This window comes from Thunnus thynnus, chromosome 7 (assembly GCF_963924715.1).
Source record: "Thunnus thynnus chromosome 7, fThuThy2.1, whole genome shotgun sequence".
Taxonomy (NCBI): Eukaryota; Metazoa; Chordata; class Actinopteri; order Scombriformes; family Scombridae; genus Thunnus; species Thunnus thynnus.
Window position 1 is genome coordinate 26,420,877 of NC_089523.1, and position 22,933 is coordinate 26,443,809.

At 41.1% G+C, this 22,933-nt stretch overlaps 1 protein-coding gene across 2 annotated transcripts in view; it reads left to right on the plus strand.

Moving 5' to 3' along the window:
• Positions 1 to 22,933, plus strand: part of LOC137186344 (rho guanine nucleotide exchange factor TIAM1-like) — a 51,565-nt gene that overhangs the window by 18,501 nt on the left and 10,131 nt on the right. For both annotated transcript variants that reach the window (XM_067595207.1, XM_067595208.1), the window contains exons 2-15: positions 7,629 to 7,720; positions 7,854 to 8,775; positions 9,814 to 10,270; positions 10,698 to 10,870; positions 11,116 to 11,340; positions 12,601 to 12,786; positions 14,194 to 14,340; positions 14,464 to 14,538; positions 14,976 to 15,146; positions 15,459 to 15,563; positions 16,067 to 16,148; positions 16,436 to 16,522; positions 18,295 to 18,507; positions 19,194 to 19,294. In XM_067595207.1, coding sequence (XP_067451308.1) covers positions 7,864 to 8,775; positions 9,814 to 10,270; positions 10,698 to 10,870; positions 11,116 to 11,340; positions 12,601 to 12,786; positions 14,194 to 14,340; positions 14,464 to 14,538; positions 14,976 to 15,146; positions 15,459 to 15,563; positions 16,067 to 16,148; positions 16,436 to 16,522; positions 18,295 to 18,507; positions 19,194 to 19,294 — 2,934 coding nt within the window. In that variant the 5' untranslated portion in view covers positions 7,629 to 7,720; positions 7,854 to 7,863. The remainder of the gene's footprint in view (positions 1 to 7,628; positions 7,721 to 7,853; positions 8,776 to 9,813; positions 10,271 to 10,697; positions 10,871 to 11,115; positions 11,341 to 12,600; positions 12,787 to 14,193; positions 14,341 to 14,463; positions 14,539 to 14,975; positions 15,147 to 15,458; positions 15,564 to 16,066; positions 16,149 to 16,435; positions 16,523 to 18,294; positions 18,508 to 19,193; positions 19,295 to 22,933) is intronic.

The window sequence follows — 22,933 nt, forward strand, 5'->3', positions numbered from 1 at the left end:
GAGAATAGATTAACGGAAATCTAACATTAAATTTGCAGATCTAAAAGAAACAGCTACCGATATTAAGGAAGAAAGGGTAAAGGATCATTGATGCCCTGACACAGTGTCCTACATAATCACTCCACATGTTGAGAGAATGAACAGTCAAATCAGAGCCCTATAATTTGGAATATGTTAATTTATTTTGGACGTTTGCTTTTATTAAGATATTCAAAATAATTGCTTTGTTCTGTCAAATCAAAAATCATCAAAGGTCCCGTGGGGGTCCTACAATTATCTATCTGACACACTAAAGAGGGTTAATTTGTGTCTTTTTAATTTGAGCAAGTAATAATTGGTATAGAATTCTTCTCCTGATGGAGTAGTCTGTCTGGTAAAACCCAAAACATGCACTGACCCATTTTCAATGCCAATATAGTTAAAGTGGCATAAAGAAGATTTTAGTTTTAACAGAAATTCCCCTGCTCACTATACCAGACCAAACAACACAGATCCATTCCCCCACACAACTGAAGTCAGAGGAATCACCACAACGTGTATCCACCCTCCCCCTTTGTCTTAACAGTGGTCTGTGGCTTACATGTACTTCCAATTAACAGCTGTTTAAGGACTTCAAAGGTTGTCAATGAGGAGCTAAAGAGCTGTAAGCAGGATGTGGTCTGATAACACTTAGGTTGTGATCCTCTGGACAAGCAAATTGCTGGCATTGATGATAAAGATGAAAGTACTCTGGCACGAAATGACACTACGTCTTGTATCTCCAGCAAGTGTGGAAAAGTAAAGAAAAATGGACACTAGTTATCTTCAACATTGTGTCTAATTGAATTGATTTATAAGTGAGATTTTATATGTATTTAGGGACTTTTTTAATTTTCTCTTTTCATAGTGCTGATTTCACACAACCAAAGTCAAGACACAGAGATCCAGTGAAGAAATATCTATACATTTTTAAATGATAATAAAAAAATAATGTTTTAATGTTGAATTTTTTACCCGAAGCCAAAGAAGTCCTTAAACCTACATAATGAACAAACCACCAAACTCTGCAGCATCTGCTGTAGACAAACCCCATATAGCTTTAACACCAGTAGAAGCAATGACCTCTGCACACAGTGGTGCCCTAGAGAAAACACTGGCAGGGACAATAGTGACACCAAGCTAAACAACACCAGCTGCTGCTCAACAACAGGTTCCAAAATTGGAGCCTGATTTATTTCAAAAAATAAAACGTCTAGGGTATTGATATATCCGCCCTTTGCACAATTGAAGTTTATGGTTTCAGACACTGCAGTACTCACAGAGACCCATATTCAGTAAACTGGGATGAGAATGCAAAAAGTTATTTTTGACTGGCTAAAGTAACAGCGATGCCAAAAGATACACATTATGTCGGGTCACCGTGGTTACGCCGCTAAGTGTTGTGCTGCTCAAAACTCTTTTGTTTTTAAAAGAGGAAACGGTCTGATAAGAGCATACAAAGTAAATGTTTCTTTACATCAACACCCTGACTTAGTATTCCCATAATCTTGGGACACTAAAGCCTACTTGCATGTTTAAAGTAGCTCATATAAAACTCTTATCAGTTTTTAATAATGTCAGGATACTAACTCACCAAACCCTTCCACCATATTAGGACTCATACCCTGAAGCATAAAAAATAGGCCTAAATGTCCTGCTTAGCCTACTGTTCAACGTCCACTGACGAAAAACATCAGTTTGCATAACAATCTACTTTTGTACTTAAATGAAACATTAAATTGCCTACAGCGTCCACCTTTACCATCAGTTGCTGCTGTCTTTCCAGGTCTCACAGTAGCTGTACTGTCAGCCATTATTCTGCTTGATATGTGTTGGCATCCTTCTAAAGGCTGCTCTCCTACATTAACAAAGTCCTATAACGCAGTGCCACCTGAGCCTCTCATGACGAGGTCAGACAGGTCACACACAGCAGCAGCATTTGTAGTCGTCCTGTGAGACATGAAAATCAACTCTGCAACAATAGAAAATGAATAGGTGGTTCGGCTTTTTGTTGTCCGTTTTTGTTGATGTTCAAAGTGGTTTTCGTGTAATATTACTTTACCTGCTGCTGCTGCTATTATGGTGTAGGTAGTATATAGTATACATTTTTATGGGTGCAATTGTTAAAGCCAGATTGGCTGTTGAAAATGGAAAACTAACAATAGCAGTAGAATCATTCAGACCAATATTACCTTACTTGCTCAGTTATTCCAATCACTGTATTTTCTAAAGATAACATTAAAACAAAGCTGTACAAATCTTGGCTGAATGAGCCAAATACTGGCAGGGCATTTGCTTCATGATGCATTCTGTGCCACAACTTGGCCCAAAGCTATTCAAGACAAGTCAAACTGCTTTCATAATCACTGAAAGCCTCCTTTCCAGCTGTTTCCTTTTCGGGGGTTTCTAGGGCTACAGATCCAATTCAGAAAAAAACTCATTGGCTACATGACAATTGTCTATAGTTTTCATTCGAGCTACTATAAATGAAGGCTGGAGCAAGTGTTTTGTTCATCAACCTCCCAAGTAAATGCTACTCTGGGACGGATGTTTCTCACCGACATGAAACATTTGATTGCATGCTCTGCTGATGCTAAATTTCCCCCCTGGCCTAACAGAATCTTAAATACAGTTGAACACTCTTGGGAGCAGAAAATGAGTCATGAGAACAAGAGTTGTTGCTGTTTCGTACTTCCATTCACATAGAAACATATGACTCTGTATCAGTGGGGAAATGTGAGCTGTCTTGAGTGCAGTCTTTCAGTGGTAAACCTCCTCCCCCTCCTCCTCCTCCTCCATACAGCTACCTGTGTTATTATCTCTAGAGACTTGAGTGTTCAGATTATAGGGTTTTGTGTTGGAGCTTGTGACTAGTTGTCCCAGTTGCATTCTTGCCTTTCACCGGTGTAGTTAGGTTAAATGACAAGAATGTGTTTGCATGAGTCAGAGCAACATATAGAGTTAAAATCAAACTGTCTCTGCATTAACTTGTATTTCTATCTGTTGTATTGTGTTTGATTTTACTGAGTTATACAGTCATTCCCAACACCTTCAGCTTTGTCTGGTGTTTTACATGGTTGTATTCAGTTTACATGGAGCTCATGAGTATATGATTGTGTGACCAGGTGTTTTACACTGTAAGTTCTACCTTGTTTTTTAACGTCCATACTCAGATTTTGGCCATGGGGCAAGAATTTTCATCGTTTCCGCAAATGATACAGGCAACTTGACATTTTTGTCCTTGGGGAACATAGGGAGAAGAAGAGCAGGTGGGGGTTTGGACATTTTTCCTTTGTTCCTGTTCTAACAGGCCCAAGTATTTGTCAAATATAAGCTGGGCCTTTAAGTGGTCTTTAATAACAAAAGGACCTTAAATCTAGCTGTCACATATTTTAGGGATGACAAAATCTGCTGGCACATGGAATGGAAATCTGAACATGAGCCCCCAAAACAGGATCAGATATCATCAATATTGTTGTGGAATAGAGTGGTTCTGGCATTAATCAGAATGTGTGACATTTATGGTTCAGTACTGTCATGCACATGTTAAAGATAAATTCTAGATAGTATTTTGTGACGTCTCTCTTGCCATAAATCCAGATTCTGTCCACTGTGGACTGAAACAAATCTAAAACCTCTGTGTTTAAATAACATTTACCCAATTTGTAACATCATGAGAATAGAAGACATATTAGCTCCAACAGTAACTAATAATTTTACTGGACTGCACCTGACAGCTGATGGGTTGGATGATACATTTTGAGTAAAAATGAAATGGATGCCAGTAAAAGAAGAGAGAGAGAGAAAAAAAGAAAACTTTAACATACAGTATATCATGTATGGTGTAAAATAATATTTTTTCGACATTCAGCATTTATTGTGTAACGCACCGTTGATAACGACGACAAACTGAAGGTGATACGCCCAAATGCAGCATTGACATTAAACATTAAAAGCAGCTTGATGCGTTTTCAGAATCATGTACTGACTGTTTACAACCTTCCTAAGTGGTGTTAGCGGTGGTGAGTTTCTGTACTTTCCCCTGAAGCCATTGTGTTGTTAATCTTGAGTAACAATAAAACCATTCTTCTTCCTGATCTGTGGGTGGCTGGAATCTCCTGTGGTTATGTATTTCACTAAGGGGTTGTCACAGATGAGTCCTCTGAGACTTCTGCTGTCCTGTGCTCTTACACACCAACCTGCTGAAAATGAGATGACCCACTTACCTGTGTCCTCACTCTATCACGCTGCCAAATTACCGACAGCCATTTCCAATCTAATTGTTTATTTCTATTTATTTATTTATGCATGAAGGGCAATAGTGACGAAACAGGATGCAGACAGGGACACTATGATGTGTTAGCGGGTATTTCTAGAAGAATCCGCTGAGTGTTCCTGGGGACTTGGTGCTGTGGAACATCTTTTCTAACCCTTGCATTTCTTTCTCATGTATTAATAAAGAGCTGATAATGGATTTGGTGCACTAGCAGCATTGCAGCTTTAGAGAATACAGCGTTGGAGTCGAGGCCATCCTAACCCTGTATTCAGATATTCTGGTAACTTAAATGTAGTAAAATGTTTTATTCCGGTATTTTTGGAACATGTATGCTTATCCATTTGTACATTTTCATTTTAATGATTTTTTCCAAGTCAGCCTTGACTATCTGCATTCTGACATCTTAAAACCTTTGGTGCAAATCTCTGCGTTCAGAGGGAATCAATGTTCTGCTATCTCCTTGAAAGAGGTGAAAGTAGCTTGCTGATTCATCATGCACCCTACTGTAAAAGGATTTTACTGTAAAGAGAGCTGTTCTCTCTTTCTGCAAGTTCAAGCTAATGATCTTGCGGCAGATCGACCAAAGGAGCTGTCTGTGTTTTTAAGATTTAAATCTGTTTTGTCCCAGTGAATTTGCTAATTTGATAATGGCTGAGTGGACTGAGTGTACTACCTTTCTGAGTGTTGTCATGTGAGTTTAAGCATAATTTGACTTTGTACACAGATTTACTTCACTCTCTGTTAATTTTGGACTTTTCTTCAATGTTTTAAAACTTGTCTTTTAGTTTGCCTTCTTTCCAATGGAAAAAAAAAAGAGATGGGTTGTGGTTCTTCTAGCTTTTGAGTGTGCGTGTGACTGTTGTACTCCGCTATTTTCACTTTTTAAGCCATGCTAGTGGCATGGCTCTGTGAATGTTTTGGTCCACCACTTTGGTCCAGACTCAAATATCTCTATAACTATTGGATGGATTGCCATAAAATTTTGTACAGACACTCATGGTTCCCAGAGGATGAATTTGACTTTGGTGATCCCCTGACTTTTCCTGTAGTGCCATCATGAGGTTGACATTTGTGGTTTTGTGAAATGATATTCGTATCCCCCTCAAATAATTGTGATCATTTAGGTGACCTGACTTTTCATGTAATGCATCTGGTTAAACGTTTCTCCAATACTTGGTTTTTGACCAACTATCTAAAAAACTAATGGAATTCCCATCAGTCTCAGTTGCAATTTGTGTTTAGTGCTATTTAGCAAATGTTAGCATGCTAACACACAAAACTGGTACAACATGGTAAACATTATATCTGCTTACCATGCTGACATTGGCATTTAGCTCAAAGCCCTGCTTTGCCTAAATATAATCTCACAGAGGCCTATGGCTGTAGACTCTTAGTCTTGTTTAATATTTTTGATCATTTTGGTGTCTTGGATGACCAGCTGGTTTACGATTTTAGGCCTGAACAAATTAGGCAACCCATTGTGCATTGACCTTGGATTTTACAGCAAAACCTAACTATACCGGCTGAGGAAACCACATCCTTCATCCCCTCAAGCCCCTCATCTCTGCTTGAAGCAATCTAATTAATTTCTTGCCAATTCACATCATATTAATGTTGAAATCAAGATCCTATATCTTTATTTCAGTGTATTTACAGTTTTATGAAGCCTTAAACACACACAGCTTTACAGAATCAGAATCAGGGCTCAGATATACTGGACATTTTATTTTATCTCCAAGGATGACATCTGCAGAGCCATTAAACCTTAACCTTACACTTACGGGAAAAAAAATAAAGGGTACTGTGTTGGAAAGGGTGCAAACAAGCCCAGATGTGAACCTTGTCTGTGCTAGCAATTTGTAAGGATGTTTGTGTCCCTCAGTGAATCTTTATTGTAATGAGTGAAGTGGCATTTCATAGTTCTGTTTCTCCTCCTTTTACCCTACCAAATCGGACTGAGTGTAACACGCATTAAACTGCAGGGTTATAACAAAATAAATGGACTACCATCAACATCAAACATTGTGCATTGTGCGGTACCAGTGAGGGGTGAGGAGTGAGCAGAATGAAGAGGGGGAAAAGGAGCAACATAAGGTAGAAAAACGGGGTCAGCTCCAGTTTACGTAATGGCCCTCTTCACAGTAAGCTTGAGTGCATGCAGCAGCAGAGGGTTGGGCTCCCACTCATCTGCGTCGGCTATACACGCAAAAAACACTGCACCCCCCAAAGGGTCTGTCCTAAAAGTAGCGGAGCACACATCAGGAGGAACAAGAGCCACAATGTGTTTAGTTAATCTTCTGTCCCATCTGTTGATGGTCCCAGGCATGGAACGGGACCTTTTTGGAGCAGGCTATCCAGCCTAAAGGCGGGTAGAAGGAGTCCAAATGTGCAGTATGGTGAAAACTCATGTGCCCCCCTACCCCCCTACTGCTCCCAGCTCCCCTCTAATGTAGGAAGGTAGTGCCTGAGAACAGACAACAACAATGCTGCATGGATAGGTTGGTGTGGTTCACTTCAGCTCTGAATAACTCAAGTTCACTCAGGCTGTCACAGCACTCATATAGTCATTACATTCCCTCCACTTCACACAAGCTCATGTGCATGCTGAAAGGGGCTGAGTGGATCATTTCCTCTGTCAAACCAAGGGTTGTGTTTATCTAGCTGGCTTGACCAAAAAAATTTTTTTTAGGAAAATGAGTGATAAAGAAGTAGCACAGTAAATGAGGGTCGTGTTACATTTTCTCCACTGCTCTGCTTCCCTTATTTCAACTCTTTGACCTCCTTTTCTGATCAGCTTCAGGGAGGGGAAAGTCTTTGCTGCCCAAATCTGTGATTTTTGCAATTTCATATAGAGACTTAAGTAAAAAAAAATTATATAGAAGTTATAATGAGATTATAGCAAAAAAAAGTTAGATCAAAAACTTGCAATTAAAGGCTTTTTTGATCAGTGAAACAAAGTAATTGAAGATGAAGGGAAATGATGTGCTGTGTCATACACTTTGGACTAGTGATTATCTTAAAGCTGGATCTTAGTTCCAGTTTATGAATGTTAAAATGTGTGTTAAAGTAATTGATGATCTCTGTATCTTGAATAGAACTGATTCAAGCTGTCTGGATTCATTTTTCACATGGATTGTGCTCTGTAAATGTATGCAAGGCTCTTGGGAAAGGAACACCACTGTGGACACATAAAAATTATATTGTTTACATGTCCGTTTTCAGCTGCAGATATCTTTAAATAGTAGCTAGTATATGACTATAACAGTATACACAATTCGAAGCGCACATAGTACAATTTTTTGATATGATTTCTCACATGAATGTCTGTTTTCAGGGCTTTGTGGATCGAAACAACAGCTGAAGGACCATATTATTTGAAGATCCAGTGACGAACAAAATGCCAGAAAAATTATTACTATCCTGCAGGTAATAAAACATTTGTGCATGGTTCTGTCATTTGGTGTCTTGAGGCATTTCTCGTAAATAACACATTATATTTCTGTATGGATTATCTATTCTTTGGGAGTATATGTATGCTTTATGTCCTTCTTCCCTTCAGCCTCTGAACCATGGGAAATGTCGAGAGCCAGAGCGGGGATCATGCCCTCTACGGTAATGAACATGGCTATTTGTCACGCAAGCACATGTCCCGGTCTCTTCGCATCTCTAACAAGCAATCCAGACGCTCTCGACATGCTTCATCAGGGAAAATAGAGCACAGGAACTCTGAGACGAGCACGCGCTCAAGTAGCACCCCCAGTATCCCACAATCCCTGGCTGACCATGGCCTTGAACCCTTCAATGAGACAAATATCCTCCCTGACTTTGGAAGCCCCATTTGGGTGGACCGTGTGGCCATGAACCTGCGGCCTGTTTCCTTTCACAATGACCTGGCCAATCCCTCGGTGCACATGAATACCACGCATATAACTCTACCTGGCCCCACTGCAGAGGAGTTGCAGGACGAAGACGTGTACACGGGTGAGGTAACGTACCTCCAGAAAACCCGGGACGGCTCTAAGGAGACCATCAGCTTTAAAAAGAAGAGATCTAAGTCTGCAGACATGTGGAGAGATGACAGCCTGGAGTTCTCCCTTTCCGACCTCAGCCAAGAGCACCTGACCAGCACAGAGGAGATCATAGACACGGCTAATGAGAGGGATTTTACTGACTGCGAAGGCCACCTGCAGTCTAGCCCCACAGACTCCACTGACAGGGCAAACTCCCTGGACGAGCTGTACAGCCAGAAGATTCCTGCCTGCAGGCAACCCCATGGCCGCTATGCCAAGTGGCATGATGCCAACAGGGCTATCAGGGAGGGCGAAGATGATAAGATGCTCTCGCCATCAGAGGAGGATGGGAACACCTACGGTGCATACACACTTCCCTGCCGGCGTTCCCACTGCCTCTCCGAAGGCCTGAGCAGCCACCAAGCTGCCATGTGTGCTAGTATGCAGGGCAGGAGGGCGCAGACAATACAGGTAAGATGTAGAGTGATTTCACATTGTGCTGGTCTGTCACACTACTGATTTGGCTCAAATAGACTTCTCTAAAAAATGGCACAATTCATAGAAAACAGAACACAAATCAATTCTTCTATCCATGATGTGTGTATATATGTATGTATTCAGTTTTGTTTGATACTCTTTAAGTTTGTGAAATGTCAGGGACGGGAACTGCTGAAGCTGTGTCACAGTTATTATGTGTTCTTTGGACAGAGTATGAAAAGCTGTGCAGAATCTTAATGTAGTCTGGTGGCATCACCAGTAAGACAGCTCCTCTCGTACATTTTTTTTTTTCCCCCCATTGTGTCTGAGCGTTTCCTTTGCTGCATTCACCTCACAGATAATAAGCTGCTAAAAAAGATTAAGTGTAAAAAAAAAAAAAAGCTTGTGTCAGGGTGGCGATGTGTTCTTTCCTGATGAAACTGTTGTTTTTCTTGGGAGAGGAGAATGAGATGGCGGGAGGGGGAGCAGAGCTTAAAGTCACTCCCTGTTTGAAATGCCTCAGTCTTTTGTTATGATAATGAGGGGAGGCCTGTGGAAGAGTGTAACAGTAAAACGTGTATGGTGGCCCTGTCACTACGGGGCACCGTCAGCCCTGGTGAATGGAGCTCTGGAGCGCATGATTGGGTCATGTGACCAGATGGAGATACCGAGCTCGGTGAAACCCCCTTCATCTCCCAGGAGCCTTTGGCCATGTGGGTAGGAGAGGGCAGACCCTGCGGTGCCACAGGGAGGGCAGGCTGCACTCATACAACAGTAGACGCTTTGCTGTGAGTAATTAGTTTTGAGCAAAAACCTCAGGACTAAGCAACCCATGGACATTCTTGTTAGGCTACTGTAGTCAGTATTTACAAAATGTTTGATTTAGAAGAATGGCTCTATCCCGTATATCTGCAGAGACAGAGTAGTCGTCACTCAGGGTAGGACTTGTTGCTGGCTGGCTGTTCTCCTAGTGATGACCAAGACGTGGTTACCATGCCGTCTCACCTGTCTTGTGCCTCTGCTACGACGCAGGATGTCACAGCCGGGGAGGGCAGCGAGTACGACGACAGCGGCATCGATGGGGTGACAGTGGAGGCAGAGCACCAATCCCGACGCTACAAGACCATGTCAGCCTCCTTCTCCGTGTGCTCGGCGGCCGGCAGGAGCATGTTCGCCGGCAGCGACAGCGGTAGCAGCAGCGGAGGCGGGGCCAGTGAGTGTGTGCAGGGCGTGTACGAGAACTTTCGTCAAGAGCTTGAGATGAGCACCTGCCAGACCGAGAGCTTGGAGGAGGCGGGGTCAGCTCTTAGTGACGAGCAGAGCACTATGAGCTCCGCCTACCAGTCTGACCCTTTACTCAGCGTCGCCCAGGGGATGGTGCGCAAAGCTGGCCGGCTTGCTGTCAAGAACTTTCTTGTACATAAGAAGAACAAGAAAGTCGAGTCAGCCACGAGGCGCAAGTGGAAGAGTTACTGGGTGTCTCTGAAAGGTTTGTTTTGCCCTCAACATGTCCATAACATTGATTCTGTATTTCATAACCTCAGTATCAACACAACTCTGTCAATACAGCATGCCATTGATTATGTTTAGTTTTTTGCTGTCATACAGTATTTTATGCAAAGATCTAATCAATTTCAACTAAGCTCAGTAAACCAAACTTTAATTTGAGCCTGTTATGAGCTTCATTATCAAATTTAATGCCAGTTGACTCGGTTTTTAAATCAAATCAGTACTATAATGATCATGATGCCTTCCTTTGCCATGCTGCACTTCTTAATCTTGGCCACTGGAGAGCAGAATTAAATTGCTAGTGTAAATCTGGCATTCAGAACTACCGTTGTTAGTTACTAGACGTTGGGGCATGCAAGTTTTAATATAAAAGTGTTTTATAAGTAATGAAAACCTTGTTTTCTCAGGGTGCACTCTGTTTTTCTATGAGACTGATGGCCGTTCAGGGATCGACAACAACAGTATTCCAAAGCATGCCATCTGGGTAGAGAACAGTATTGTCCAGGCTGTACCGGAACATCCCAAAAAGGACTTTGTGTTCTGTCTCAGCAATTCTCTAGGAGATGCCTTTTTGTTCCAGGTAAGAGAATGCTTAAATGTCATCTGGTCTGTGAATAATAGCAAATTCTCCCACAGGCAAGTCATTCCTTGACCTATATGTACAGAATGTTTTCTTTTCTTTCCTGCTCTTTCTAGCTCTGATTTGTTATTATAATTAGCAGTGAATCAACACAGGAAAAGCTAATAAACAGCTTTTTTATTTTGAGTGTCAGGGAGCTGGTGTGTTGTTTAACCTCTGACCTTTTGCTGTCCCTCCCCACACAGACCTGCAGCCAGACAGAGCTGGAGAACTGGATCACAGCCATCCACTCGGCTTGTGCCACTGCTGTCGCCCGCCAGCACCACAGAGAGGACACGGTGCGGCTGCTCCGTGCTGAACTCAAGAAGCTGGAGCAGAAGATTGACATGGACGAGAAGATGAAGAAGATGGGAGACATGCAGCTGTCTGCTGTCACTGACACAAAGAAGAGGAAGACAATCCTGGATCAAGTAAGTTTTATTCTCACTTTAACTTGTCTTCCTCATTACCCACTCATTTCCCACACATGTCAGACAGTTATGTGGGATTTTAAAAAGTATTATCCAGACTGGAAGAGTCTGGGAATTTAAATGTTTCTCTGAGGTCAGGGTAACTGAGAAAAAGCATCATGTTGAATGAAGTTAAAGTTTCAGTTTTTGATTCAAAATGCAGTTATGTTTACTCAGATTTTATCACCACATCGCATTTATACTTTCCCTTTCCCTCTTTTTGAACTCTCAACTCAACTGTATACATTAAAACACAAACATTTTAGTGAGACTAATATCAAAACAACATTAAATGGAGTCAGTGTTGTTTAAAATATTCATAAAAAATATGATACAGAAAGAAAGTGAGCACAGCAGCTTTCACAAACATGGAAAACCATCTGCTGCAAGTTTTGTCATATTTAATAAGTATTATTTTCAGAATGACTTCCAGTTAGGTAGTGTTTGCTTCATTAAAAGTATCACGTATGTCATATTGGTATCCCCAAGTTGTTCTAAAGCAAGAAACATAAGTCTAAGATGGACAGAGAAAATGAAAGAGGGAAGATGGCATTAAGAAATAGATATTTGAGGCATCACCCGTTAGAGGCTGCTGATACTACACACCTATCGGCCACCAGATTGGTTTTTATTTTGAGTTTTTAACATGGTATGAAGTTGGCACCATTCAATAGCCTGCCATTCTCTCAATTAATTGCAAAGCGCATATTGTATTTAATAGGTTTGTTTACACAGAAAGGAGATCAAATGGCCTTTGTTCGGTCAGTTAGGTAGTGCCTGGTTGGAGCGGTTCTGTTTGGCAGTGTCAGGTTTCACATTGTGCAGAACTGAATAGATATAGGCCTGCTCCTTAGAAAGCTTAAACGCTCCCAGCCTCTATCTGCCAGTGGAATGTGCAGTATTGTTTCTTTCTCGTCTCTGGGCTACTTGGCAGTGATACAGAGCCCTCCGCCATGGCGCTGGCCGCCTCTTCCAAACACCAGTGCAGGACCGTGACTGGGAGGGGACAGTCCAGTGAATAATTACAATGTCCTGCTCTACTACCCCAGTAAAAATCAAACCATTAGGCAAAGAGATCGCAACTTGGCAACACTCGGAGCACACTGGTAACATAGTTCCTGGGGAAGAGAAAAGATGCTCCATCTTGGTCTGAAGTTGGAAAAACAAGAGCTTTGATGAACAGTTACCTGGATGTTTTGTTGTGTCCCTCTTCCTCTGTAGATCTTCTTGTGGGAGCAGAACCTGGAGCAGTTTCACATGGATCTATTCCGCTTCAGGTGCTACCTGGCCAGCCTGCAGGGAGGAGAGCTGCCCAACCCTAAACGCCTCCTGGCCTTTGCCTCCAGGCCCACCAAGCTTGCAATGGGCCGACTGGGAATATTCTCAGTCTCTTCCTTCCATGCACTGGTAAATATCACCACTCTGTTTCTTCATGTCAAATAAATGTAATGTTTTTTTGTAGTGTTGTCAAGATGGACTTTTATATAAAATCTCAGGTTTACAGTAGATACATTTACATTTTTATGCATTTTGCTGGTGGCTTCACAAATGCAACTTGAAATACTTGGAAAATAAATACTTAACTAAATAAATATCACTGTCTTGCTCAAGTTGCAGGGATCAAACCTATAACTTTCCAGTTGTAGGATGTTCTCCTCAAACACAATCCTGCTATTCAGAGCAAGTCATTTAGATTGTAACAGGAGAAAAATATGCTGAATCCCCCTCAAAATACACATTGGCACCACTGAGTACACTTGGTGCCTCTCCTAGCAGGGAAATTGATTCCAGAAAGTAAAATATGTAGTGTGAAACTACCGCTTAGCTCTATTTTGGAGCCTGGGTCTCACATAGGGCACCTGTTTGGGAGGTTTTGGTTCAGTTTTGGCCTCCCACTGCTGCGCTAAGGTTATGTGCTCCACAGCTAAAAGCACAGGTAGTACAGGAAAACATCTATTTGATTTTTTTTTTTTTAGAGAAAGAGACGTTTTTGCAGATCCGTGAGGTATTTTTTTCCCTCTCCACCATCACGGTGTTGCAGAGCAGGTGGGTGTTTGAGCTACCAAATAGCAGGGTGGGATGTCTAACAAAAGAGATGCTTTCTAATAGCTCTCTTCTCCTCTTTATCTTTCTTACTCTTTCACTCCTCTCTAATTTGCTCTTCTCCCCTCCCATGAATACCGGTATCAGCAGTATTTCCAAAAAAAGGCTGAGAAAAGTTGACAGAACAAAAAACAGACAGAATGAGTGCCCAGGTTAAGTTTAGAGCATGCCTGCTCCTTCATGCACAGTGCTGTTTTAATGCCCAGTTCAGCTTATTTATAAAGACCTTGGACTATTGTTTCACAGGTGAGTAGCCCAGAAATGCCAGGGTGTGTAAAAATCTGCATGAGTGCAGTGTTCATGTGTGAAATAGACATGACAGCTCTATATTTGTATGTTAACTATTTATTACACATGAGCCCATGTGGCCCTTTTATCATCATCTTATTTAACAAGACAAGTCAGTTAAGAACAAGTTCTTATTTACAGCGATGGCCTGATGAAATCCCTCTTGTTCAGCATTTTTTATGCTCATGGCAAATATTTTTAACATATTTTTGTCACATGTATTAATGGATTTTGCACATTTTTAAAAGTCACTCTCTTGTTTTGCATCCTTTAACAATTTTGTTTTTTTGTTATTGGCTTCATTCTGCAAAAATATGTTGCAACACTTGCTTTTTGAAATGAGGTCAAATAGATTTTTTTTTTTTTTTATCTATGCCTCATTTGGTCAGTTTGAGCCCTGACTGAGCTGTGATGTTTTTGCAGGTGGCAGCTCGCACGGAGACCGGAGTGAGACGGCGAACACAGGCCATGTCCCGCTCCTGCAGCAAGCGCAAGAGCAGGTTCTCCTCCCTCTGGGGTCTGGACACGACCTCAAAGAAAAAGACAAAAGCCCATCCCAGTATCAACCAGGTCTGTGAGGCAATCATTGAGTTGACCACACCAAGATTTCTTTTTGCCACTTCCCTAAGCATTTATCCTCCACAATTGTGTTTGAGTTATGACCACTTTAACTTCTTCTTTTTGTTTTTGTAGGTCTTTGCTGATGGCGAAGAGCAAGTGAAAAAGCCTGTAGATGGCATTTATGTTGATCCTGCCAAGGAACACGCAGTAAGGAAAATTATTCATACTCTGTTTACATTAATGTAACTGTGATGTCAAGGTCAAACATGAGTGGGAACTTACTTGACCAAATCTTTGGCCAACATTGATGTCAATAAAATATGAGTCCTCTCTCTATCCTGAATAGGCAGCAGAGCAAAGGCTCTGAGGTTATAACTATGAAGGCAACTCAGGCACATTAGAGGTTGCATTTTTTGTTTAATTTCTTAAAGCAAATGTACAATAATTAGCTATACTCATTGGAAAATGTATTTTAATTGCTTAGATAGCAGGTAGTAAAGAGAGGACTGCTTTGGGGGAATCACTGAAACATAACAGTGGAATCATTACCTATTGTGGTTTAATCAAACTTTGCACTAAAACATGCTCACATTGTAAAATTAAAAGCAAACTGAACAAGCCTTTTAATGTGCCTCTATTCACAGAAGAGTGAGGAGGGAACTGTGAAAAGCCTTCCACGGCCCAGCACAGAAAGTGACATATGGGTCCCTGACCACCTCACTCCATCCTGGGTTTGTTTGCCAAATGACCAGCCAGTGCTAACCATCATCCAGCCAGGGGAATCAGCACTGTGCGTTCTGGAAACCATCTGCAAGGTAACCACACCTAGCCTCAAATTACCTCACCTGACCAACGGTTCACGTTTCAATACAGTGACATCTGCATGATAAAGAAGAAGAGGATGTCTTGTCATGAGAGGCCAGGCAGTGGCTCTTATTTCATAATTTAACTAGACAAATACCATTATTGCAGAGTCAGAAAGATCTGAATATCTCATTTTAACAAGCTTGCTGAGTAGCTTTGTGGATCTTAATTTTTATCAGTCAGAAATGAGTCTGTAATAAGCTGCTGTCAAGTTTATGATAAAAAAACAATCCTCTTTCTGTCTTTTCGCCCTCATCACACAGGCTCACCAGCTCGATCCCACCAAGCACTACTTACGGCTCAAATTCCTGATTGAAAATCAAGTGCAATTCTACATTCCCAAACCAGAGGAGGATGTGTGTGACTTGGTATGTAACTTCCTGTTTGAACATTAAAAAAAATAAAAATAAAACTGCCTCTCTGCACTTTTTACTGTCAAATAAAGGCAAACAAATGCTAAAAATAATCTTTCAAGAAATACCAGTAATTGCATAAGGAACTAACATGGAAAAAACCCACAGACCATAAGAGCATCATATGTTGTGAATTATTAATACACTTGTATTTTTACCCTTTTTATGTTATATTTTCTCTGTGGAAACGCCTGCCAGGGAGGACAATGCACCAAAACATAAATCTATTCATGGGAGAGCCTTAATAAATAATATCTGTAGTGACTTTTTTATTTACATCATGTACTCAGACGCAGACGCACAGACTATCTTGCATAAGGACTCTGTTTGATCTCCTTTGTCTAATACAGAAAATTAACGCTTTCTTTCCATGCTGTCAATAACCCACCCACTAGAATATGAATAAAGTAGGCCATTGTGTCACGATTTATATAATAACTTCTTTTTGTTTTTCACAGCTTTACAAAGAAATTGAGCTCTGCTCCAAAATAACAAAAGTAATCCAGTTTGACCGAGATGTATCCTGCATGATTGGTTACGGTAGGACCTATTTAAATGTAGTTTCTTTTAGATTGATGGTTATAATTATGTTTTTGTTTTCAGTTAATATGCTGTTTTGAAGTCAATGTCAAAGATTTTATATGTGGTGCTGTTGTTTTAGGGTGTAATAATTGCTTTTCTTTGACCTATACCTGACCTGAATTTTTTCAGACGCACTCCCATTTGTTCTGCACAAATCCCTCTGATGTGTTTTATATAACAGAATCCCCCTTCTCTCTCCTCCTCCTCCTCTTCTCGCCTCTATGCCTCTCCTTTTCCTCCTCCAGGTTTCTCCATTTCAGTGGTGGAGGAGGACGGGGTACAGCAGCTCTACATCACTGATGTGAAGGCGGGCGGATTAGCCTTTGCCAAAGGTTCATTACCCTTCATTTCCATCAAATGAACTCCCTGATGAACTGATGAGTTACAGCTAGAGGAAAAAAAGGAAAAGAACTGGAGTTGCATTAGCAAATTTTGTTCTTCTCCATATGTTTGTAGAACTAAGCAAAGCATTTTTCTTACATCAAGGTCAATAGACATTTTTACAGTTTCTCTTTAGAAATACATTAGCAAATGCTTATTCAGTAGGCAGGGAAGGGTTCAGAGAACACAGCAGTTCTCAAGGGCGTTGATTACTATAATCATAACCACACTGTCTCTCACTGGCCTTTGTAAAAGATCAGGGCTGCCGAGTTATGACTTCAGCATGGAGTGAGATTTGTTCCTTTGTTTCTGGGGGGGGGGCCTTTCTCTGGCCTTATGAAACAACACCTTTTTCATAAGACTTTTTCTTCCAAACATAGGACAAGAAAGATCTATGCTTCTCACCATGGACATCTTGTTATGTTTTAAAATGGGGGAGCAAACTTGGGAAGATACATAATTGGCAGAGGGATTTCCTGCATTTCTAAACCACCTAAATTAGTTAGATTGAAGGTGCTATGAACATCAAGAACAGTATATAATTGGGTGGATCGGGACAGGAAATGGCTATGTCATATTTGAAATTACGTTTATAAAAACATTATGTAGCCTAAAATGGTAGTAGGTTGCAGGCTACCAGGCCATCTTCAAGGTCAAACAAGGACAAACAATTTATGGAAATGAAATAACCTTACAACACATCACAATATGATTTGGATGATTAAACCTGGTTAAATAATGTTAAACCTGAGGGTTGCTATTTTCAATACTCAACTCAAAGTCTTTGTTGTACTTTGCTGCAATTGAAAATGCAACAAAGTACAGCAAAGACTTTGGATGAATGAAATGGCCTCGACTCTAACATAAAAATTTATTATTGTGAATCGTGAGGGAATCAAGAGGAGCTGCTGCCAGAAGAGCCTCTGAATGAGATTACTCTGAGCAGCATGCATGGGAATAAATTACAATATAATAGATTTGTGTACATTTCCCGCTTTCCCCCTGATGGTCTGAATAACTGGCTGCTTCTGCTGCTGTTGCGCTGTGCTGCTCTGTCTTGTCTGTCTGTGCGCTGTCAGTGTCCTCTTTTCACCCCACGACGTTATCAGTTATGAATTTGTTTTTCACTGTGTGAGAAAATGTACGTGTGGCGTGAGAATGTGTGAAAATTGTCAATTGTGTGAGTCTCATGGACAATGCATAACAGTTGGCAGCCATGGAAAGACAGTGCTGAATATGACACCTCACCACAGTTGCTTCACATTGGTACCCATGCTATTAAGTTAGACTACAGGGTTGAGGGATGATAAAATATTATACGATTGTTGATCACAGTGCAGGTGGTGCACATGCAGTGATGCTGTGCTGCAGGACACTAAGATACCTTCACTGTCTCAGTGGTTGGCAGTTCACAGGTCATAGGTCATAGGTCAGGTTCACAAGATAATGAATCTGCAAGTAATGTTCTCCAGTTTTTCCTTTTAATTTTGTTTTGGTTTCTTACAATAATGTCTTCCTATAATCTTAATTAGGAGTTTACTGGTTAATCAACACAACAAATGATCTCATTTGTTGTGTTGATTAACTGACCATTTTTTGTTTGTTTTATATGAGATTGTTACCACCATCTCATATATAAGGGAAAGTAGATGCTGTTTGTTTAGTCCATGGGGCATGATGGGCAGAAAATTGAATTAAAGCTTATGGTGTTCCCACTCTGCAGGTCTGAATGCAGGGGATGAAATACTTCAGTTGAACGGAAAGGACTCTCATAGTCTCAACTTCTCGGACATGAAGGCGGCATTCTCCCAATCCTCACTGGCTTTGACAGTCAACACCTTGCCTTCTGTGGACCGCCGTCAGTTGTGCTACCTACCGCCACGCCGCTCAGATGCAGAGGAAGATCTCTACACAGACATCTTCTCCCAGAGTCAAGGTGACACACACCGTCAAATACAGCCTGACATGCAGCCTGTTTATGTTTTGTTTCACTAATAATGTAAATGATTAGCTCCTGAAACTTTCCTTTACTAATTTGGCACATTTGTGGGTCCAATTAGTAGAGATTACTGAGGAATTTAACTTCAAAACTCAATTTCACAGAAGTCATGTACAGTTTTACTGCATATTGGAGTTATCATTTGCACACAGTATGGTCATGTTTGCCATCCTAGTTGGTCTGTAATCCCAAACAGACATACCAAACAGACCAGAAACAATCCAAACAGACCAGATAGGAAAAAGCAGACTGTTCTCAAGCTTTGATTTTTTTTTTTTTCCTTGTAAGCAGAAAAGATTTCTTGCCAGTGACATCACTTTCATTTATGCAAACATAGTGAATCTTCAGGGTCTTAATCCGGGAGAATAAGAGGTTCCCAGCAGTATGTGTGGCCCCAGTTAGTGGATTAGTTTGATAAGGTCGGCATGCCCTACATAAAAGTCTTAAATCTTAGTTAAAATGACACAGCAAAAACAATATTTTATTTTTATCACTTTTTCTTTGGTGTTTTGTGCTGTACAATCCTTGTTGAAAATGAATTCATCTCAAAGAAACAAATATACTGTGTGTATATATAGACAGTGTTCACGAAGCTCATTACATGGCTTGTTTGTTTGCTGCAGAGGAGATCCTGGATGATGGGGTGGGGCTGTTGTTGGAGAGCTCGGGAGACAGCTTAGATGACGACTCTGAGATCTTCAGTGAGTTTGATGAATGCAGAAAGGTAAGAGCACGGATTCTTCTTGTTTTGTTAATGGAGTCTGAGTATTAATGATATGCGGGTTGACCCACAACCTGCGGTCCCATGGGTCAGGCGGGTTTGGGTAAGCTTCCGAGTAAGTTATAAATAACTTACAGAAACACTGTGTGCAAGAGGCTAGGCTGTGCATTATTAGTCTCTTCTCTGCTCTCTGTCATTCTCTCTCTCTCAAAAACACACACACACACACAGTGGACCCCAGGAAGAGTAGATGTCGCCTCATGTAATGGCTAATGGGGATCCTAATAAATGTAACTATACACTCAGTGCTGTGCATTCCAGCAACAAGCGCATCCAGTGAGTGCACTTTGAGTTCAGCTGGTCGAGTGCTCAAAGCACATCGAAATATGTTCAATCCTGGAACTGTGGACTTCTTTTTCTACACAGTGCAGCCAAACAGTAGGCTAAAAAAAGACAGTATAGATGTACACATATAGACTACTATTTTGTTAAAATTCACTGTTAAGATGTGAAGGATGCATCATTTGTTTGTGTTTGTGTGTGTGTGAGAGAGAGACAGAGTAGGTGCTTTGCTGGTCAGGTTCAGATGGTTGGCTCTCATAAACAGGTCGGGTGGGTGTGTGGCCATGCATCACTACTGAGTATCATTGCAGAAAACATCTGATGAGCTGTTGTGCTGGCTCCTTTACTTGTTTCCTTCCCTTGTCCTTCACAGCATCCCCCTCAGCTCTCTGTGTTGTTATGAAGACAGTGCTTAAGAACAGTTTGCTCCACCACAGTTTGAGGCGCCATCTGTCACTGGCTCATCTCATTTTGGTTAAGAAAGCAGAGCAGTGTCTATACTTACATTATCCATTTTTTCATCCTCTTTGTCTTGATGTAAATCTTTATCAGGTTCCTCTTTTCCTTGTTCCCTGTTTTAATTGTATTTTTTAGCTTCTGGCTAATCAGTGGAACCTAAATATTAATTTACACCAAATGAAGTGTATCTTCTGCACGAGAGACTCGAGGAAAGAGTCAAGTATTCACTTTGAATGTAACATCGAAGTGATGGATGGGCCTTTGATTAAGCTTGCATTCTAATTGCTTGATTATGTGCTGTGATTAGGAGCAGAAAATGAATGGAGGTGTATTCTCTAAATTAACCATACACACACAAATTACTAAAGACGGCACAGGGCAGGATTAGCAAGACAACCAAAAAAAAAATATATATATATATCAACCATATAGATTTGAACAAAACTGAAGACCTACATTTTGCTGTTGAAGTGCTGCAGCTAACAAGACGGCAAATTCATGTATGCTGAGTACAGAGAGCCTCGGAGTAAAAACGATTTTTAAGTGAGATTAAAGCCATGGTATCTTATCCTTTCTGCAACTAGCTGACAACTTGGCTCTGCTCATACAATGCTGAATGAAAGGATGATATCTCCTCGTAGATTAATTTCTCTTATCAGAACACTTTATTACTTCATTTTCATCACACCAACTGGGGTTATGGGCTCCCTGGACGAACTCCAAGGATCACCGCGAGATCCTGAGTCATCCCACTTGCCCTTCAAATTTTGGTCACATCACTGGTCTTTTATCTCTTCTCTTTAATTATGAAATTTAACTTGCCTTACTAAATGAGTAACAATTAATCAAATATTATACCAATTTTAGCTGGTTGCTTAGGGTTAGATGCAGCATTCCATCATGGTGCTGGTTTAGGTGGGGTTTTCCCGTGTTAAATGTGCCTTTTCCCTTTTTTATGTTAATTGCCTTGTCATTGAAGCTAGTTGTTTTCGTGTGGCGTTGAAAATGTTTGATGAATCAGTGGAAGAGGCTGTGAAGATTTAAGTTTTATCTGAAATGCGGTGATAATGTCTGGATTTGCACCACCAGCTCACTGATAACAGAACAAAATGATACAAATGTTTGCTCATTAATGCGTTTTTGGCTGTGTGACAAGTGTCCCCCTTGTACACCTGTCTGTGTACACTATGATGACAGTTTACTGTCCTATAAACTTGTTCTTGCAGCCGATGTTCTTATAGCCAGTGACAACTTGCAGCAACGCCAACTGGGAGTTTTGCTTTCAAACATGATGAATTTGCTGCAAAGCAAACTTTTAAAGTAACAACTCTCTGGCAAAGTAAGTGGATCATGGCTATTGATCAAAAATATGTGCATATTGTTTATTTTATTTTGTGCTTTGGGACAGAGACAAACTTTTCACACTGCACCGAAGGGCAAAAAAACAGTGTAACACAATACATTGTAAAAAAACAAACAGCTATTAGTTATATAGCCTACATTTCTAGGCCCTCATTTGTTCTGGCATCTAATTTGCTGATCACATTGGTTAGTTATAAGATTGTAGTGCCAGACATTCAGAGCAATTGCTTCTTCCCAGACTCAACATTTGGTACTGTCTTTCACCAACCACAGTGATATTTTTATCATAGAAGATGCAGCAATACAAAATTTCCTTTGGCAGTAGTTTCAATAGACCAGCATGCTTTGCTGCTGCAAAACATTTAGCATCCTGAACCAACAGTCACAAGTCCAACATGTTTCTTGACTGCAAACCCCTTTTGCTTTGCTATACATTACCACAGACACTTTTGTGGTGTGCAATTTTGTTTGGGTGTTGTTGAAAGCGTTCTTGGAAAAGTAGTGAAATCACTAACTGATGTGAGGTGTAGTTGAAGCACATTGTCAGAAAGGAGACACATGAGATTGCATTAATTAAGTCAATGTACTCACACATTGACGACATGCAAATTACTGAGCGTATCTTCTTGTTCTTTGTTTCACTGATCAGAACAAGGGCATTTTCTGGGCTTGTGAAGGTGTCACAGGAACGCATGATTTGCTGCTTTTTATTTAATACTTTTTGGCAAGTGTAAACATTTCCTACCATCCATTTTCTTCCTGCAAAACCTCCCTTACTGCTCCCCTCTCCCCGTCACTCCCCCTCTATTCCTGAAATCCTGCATTTATATTCCACTGCGGTGTGGCTCACCCAACCAATCCTGCCCCACTGCAACCTTGAGGAGGAGACTTCTTCCCTCCCGCTCCTTTGCTCTCTCTCTCCGGTCTGGAGGATTATCAAGACTCATTTACAATGCTGCTGCAGTTGGCCAGATCTTCACACTCACACTATGTGCCTGAGTTTACCCAGCCTGTAGAGAAGAGAGAGAGGAAAAGGGAGAAAACAGCAGACTATCAGTGACAGAACCACAGCAGACTCTGAAGGCGAGGGGCTGGTGGGCGGAGAGGAGGAGGCTGAGCAGCTTCACTCATCCTTCACAAGCACAACAGCACCTTCTCGTTTTTTTTGTAAAGAGAGGGAAGACGAAAGGGCTGAGAAATGTGTTGAAGAAGCGCAGTGTAGACTTGACTCTTTCCAAAGTCTGGAGTCTCTCTCTCTCTCTCTCTCTCTGGCACTTTGACTGACGCTGACTGTCCACCTGCACCCAGCTATGTCCGTCCTGAAGTGGAGCAAGCACAGCAAGCGCTCCTCAGAGTCCATCTATGACATGCTTCATCTGGTGAGATTCCTTCCTTGTATCCCGTTTTACTTTATCTGGCTAGCTGCTGCTGTGATAGATGGGAGTTGATGTTGTTATTCCAGTCAGAGTAAAGTACCTC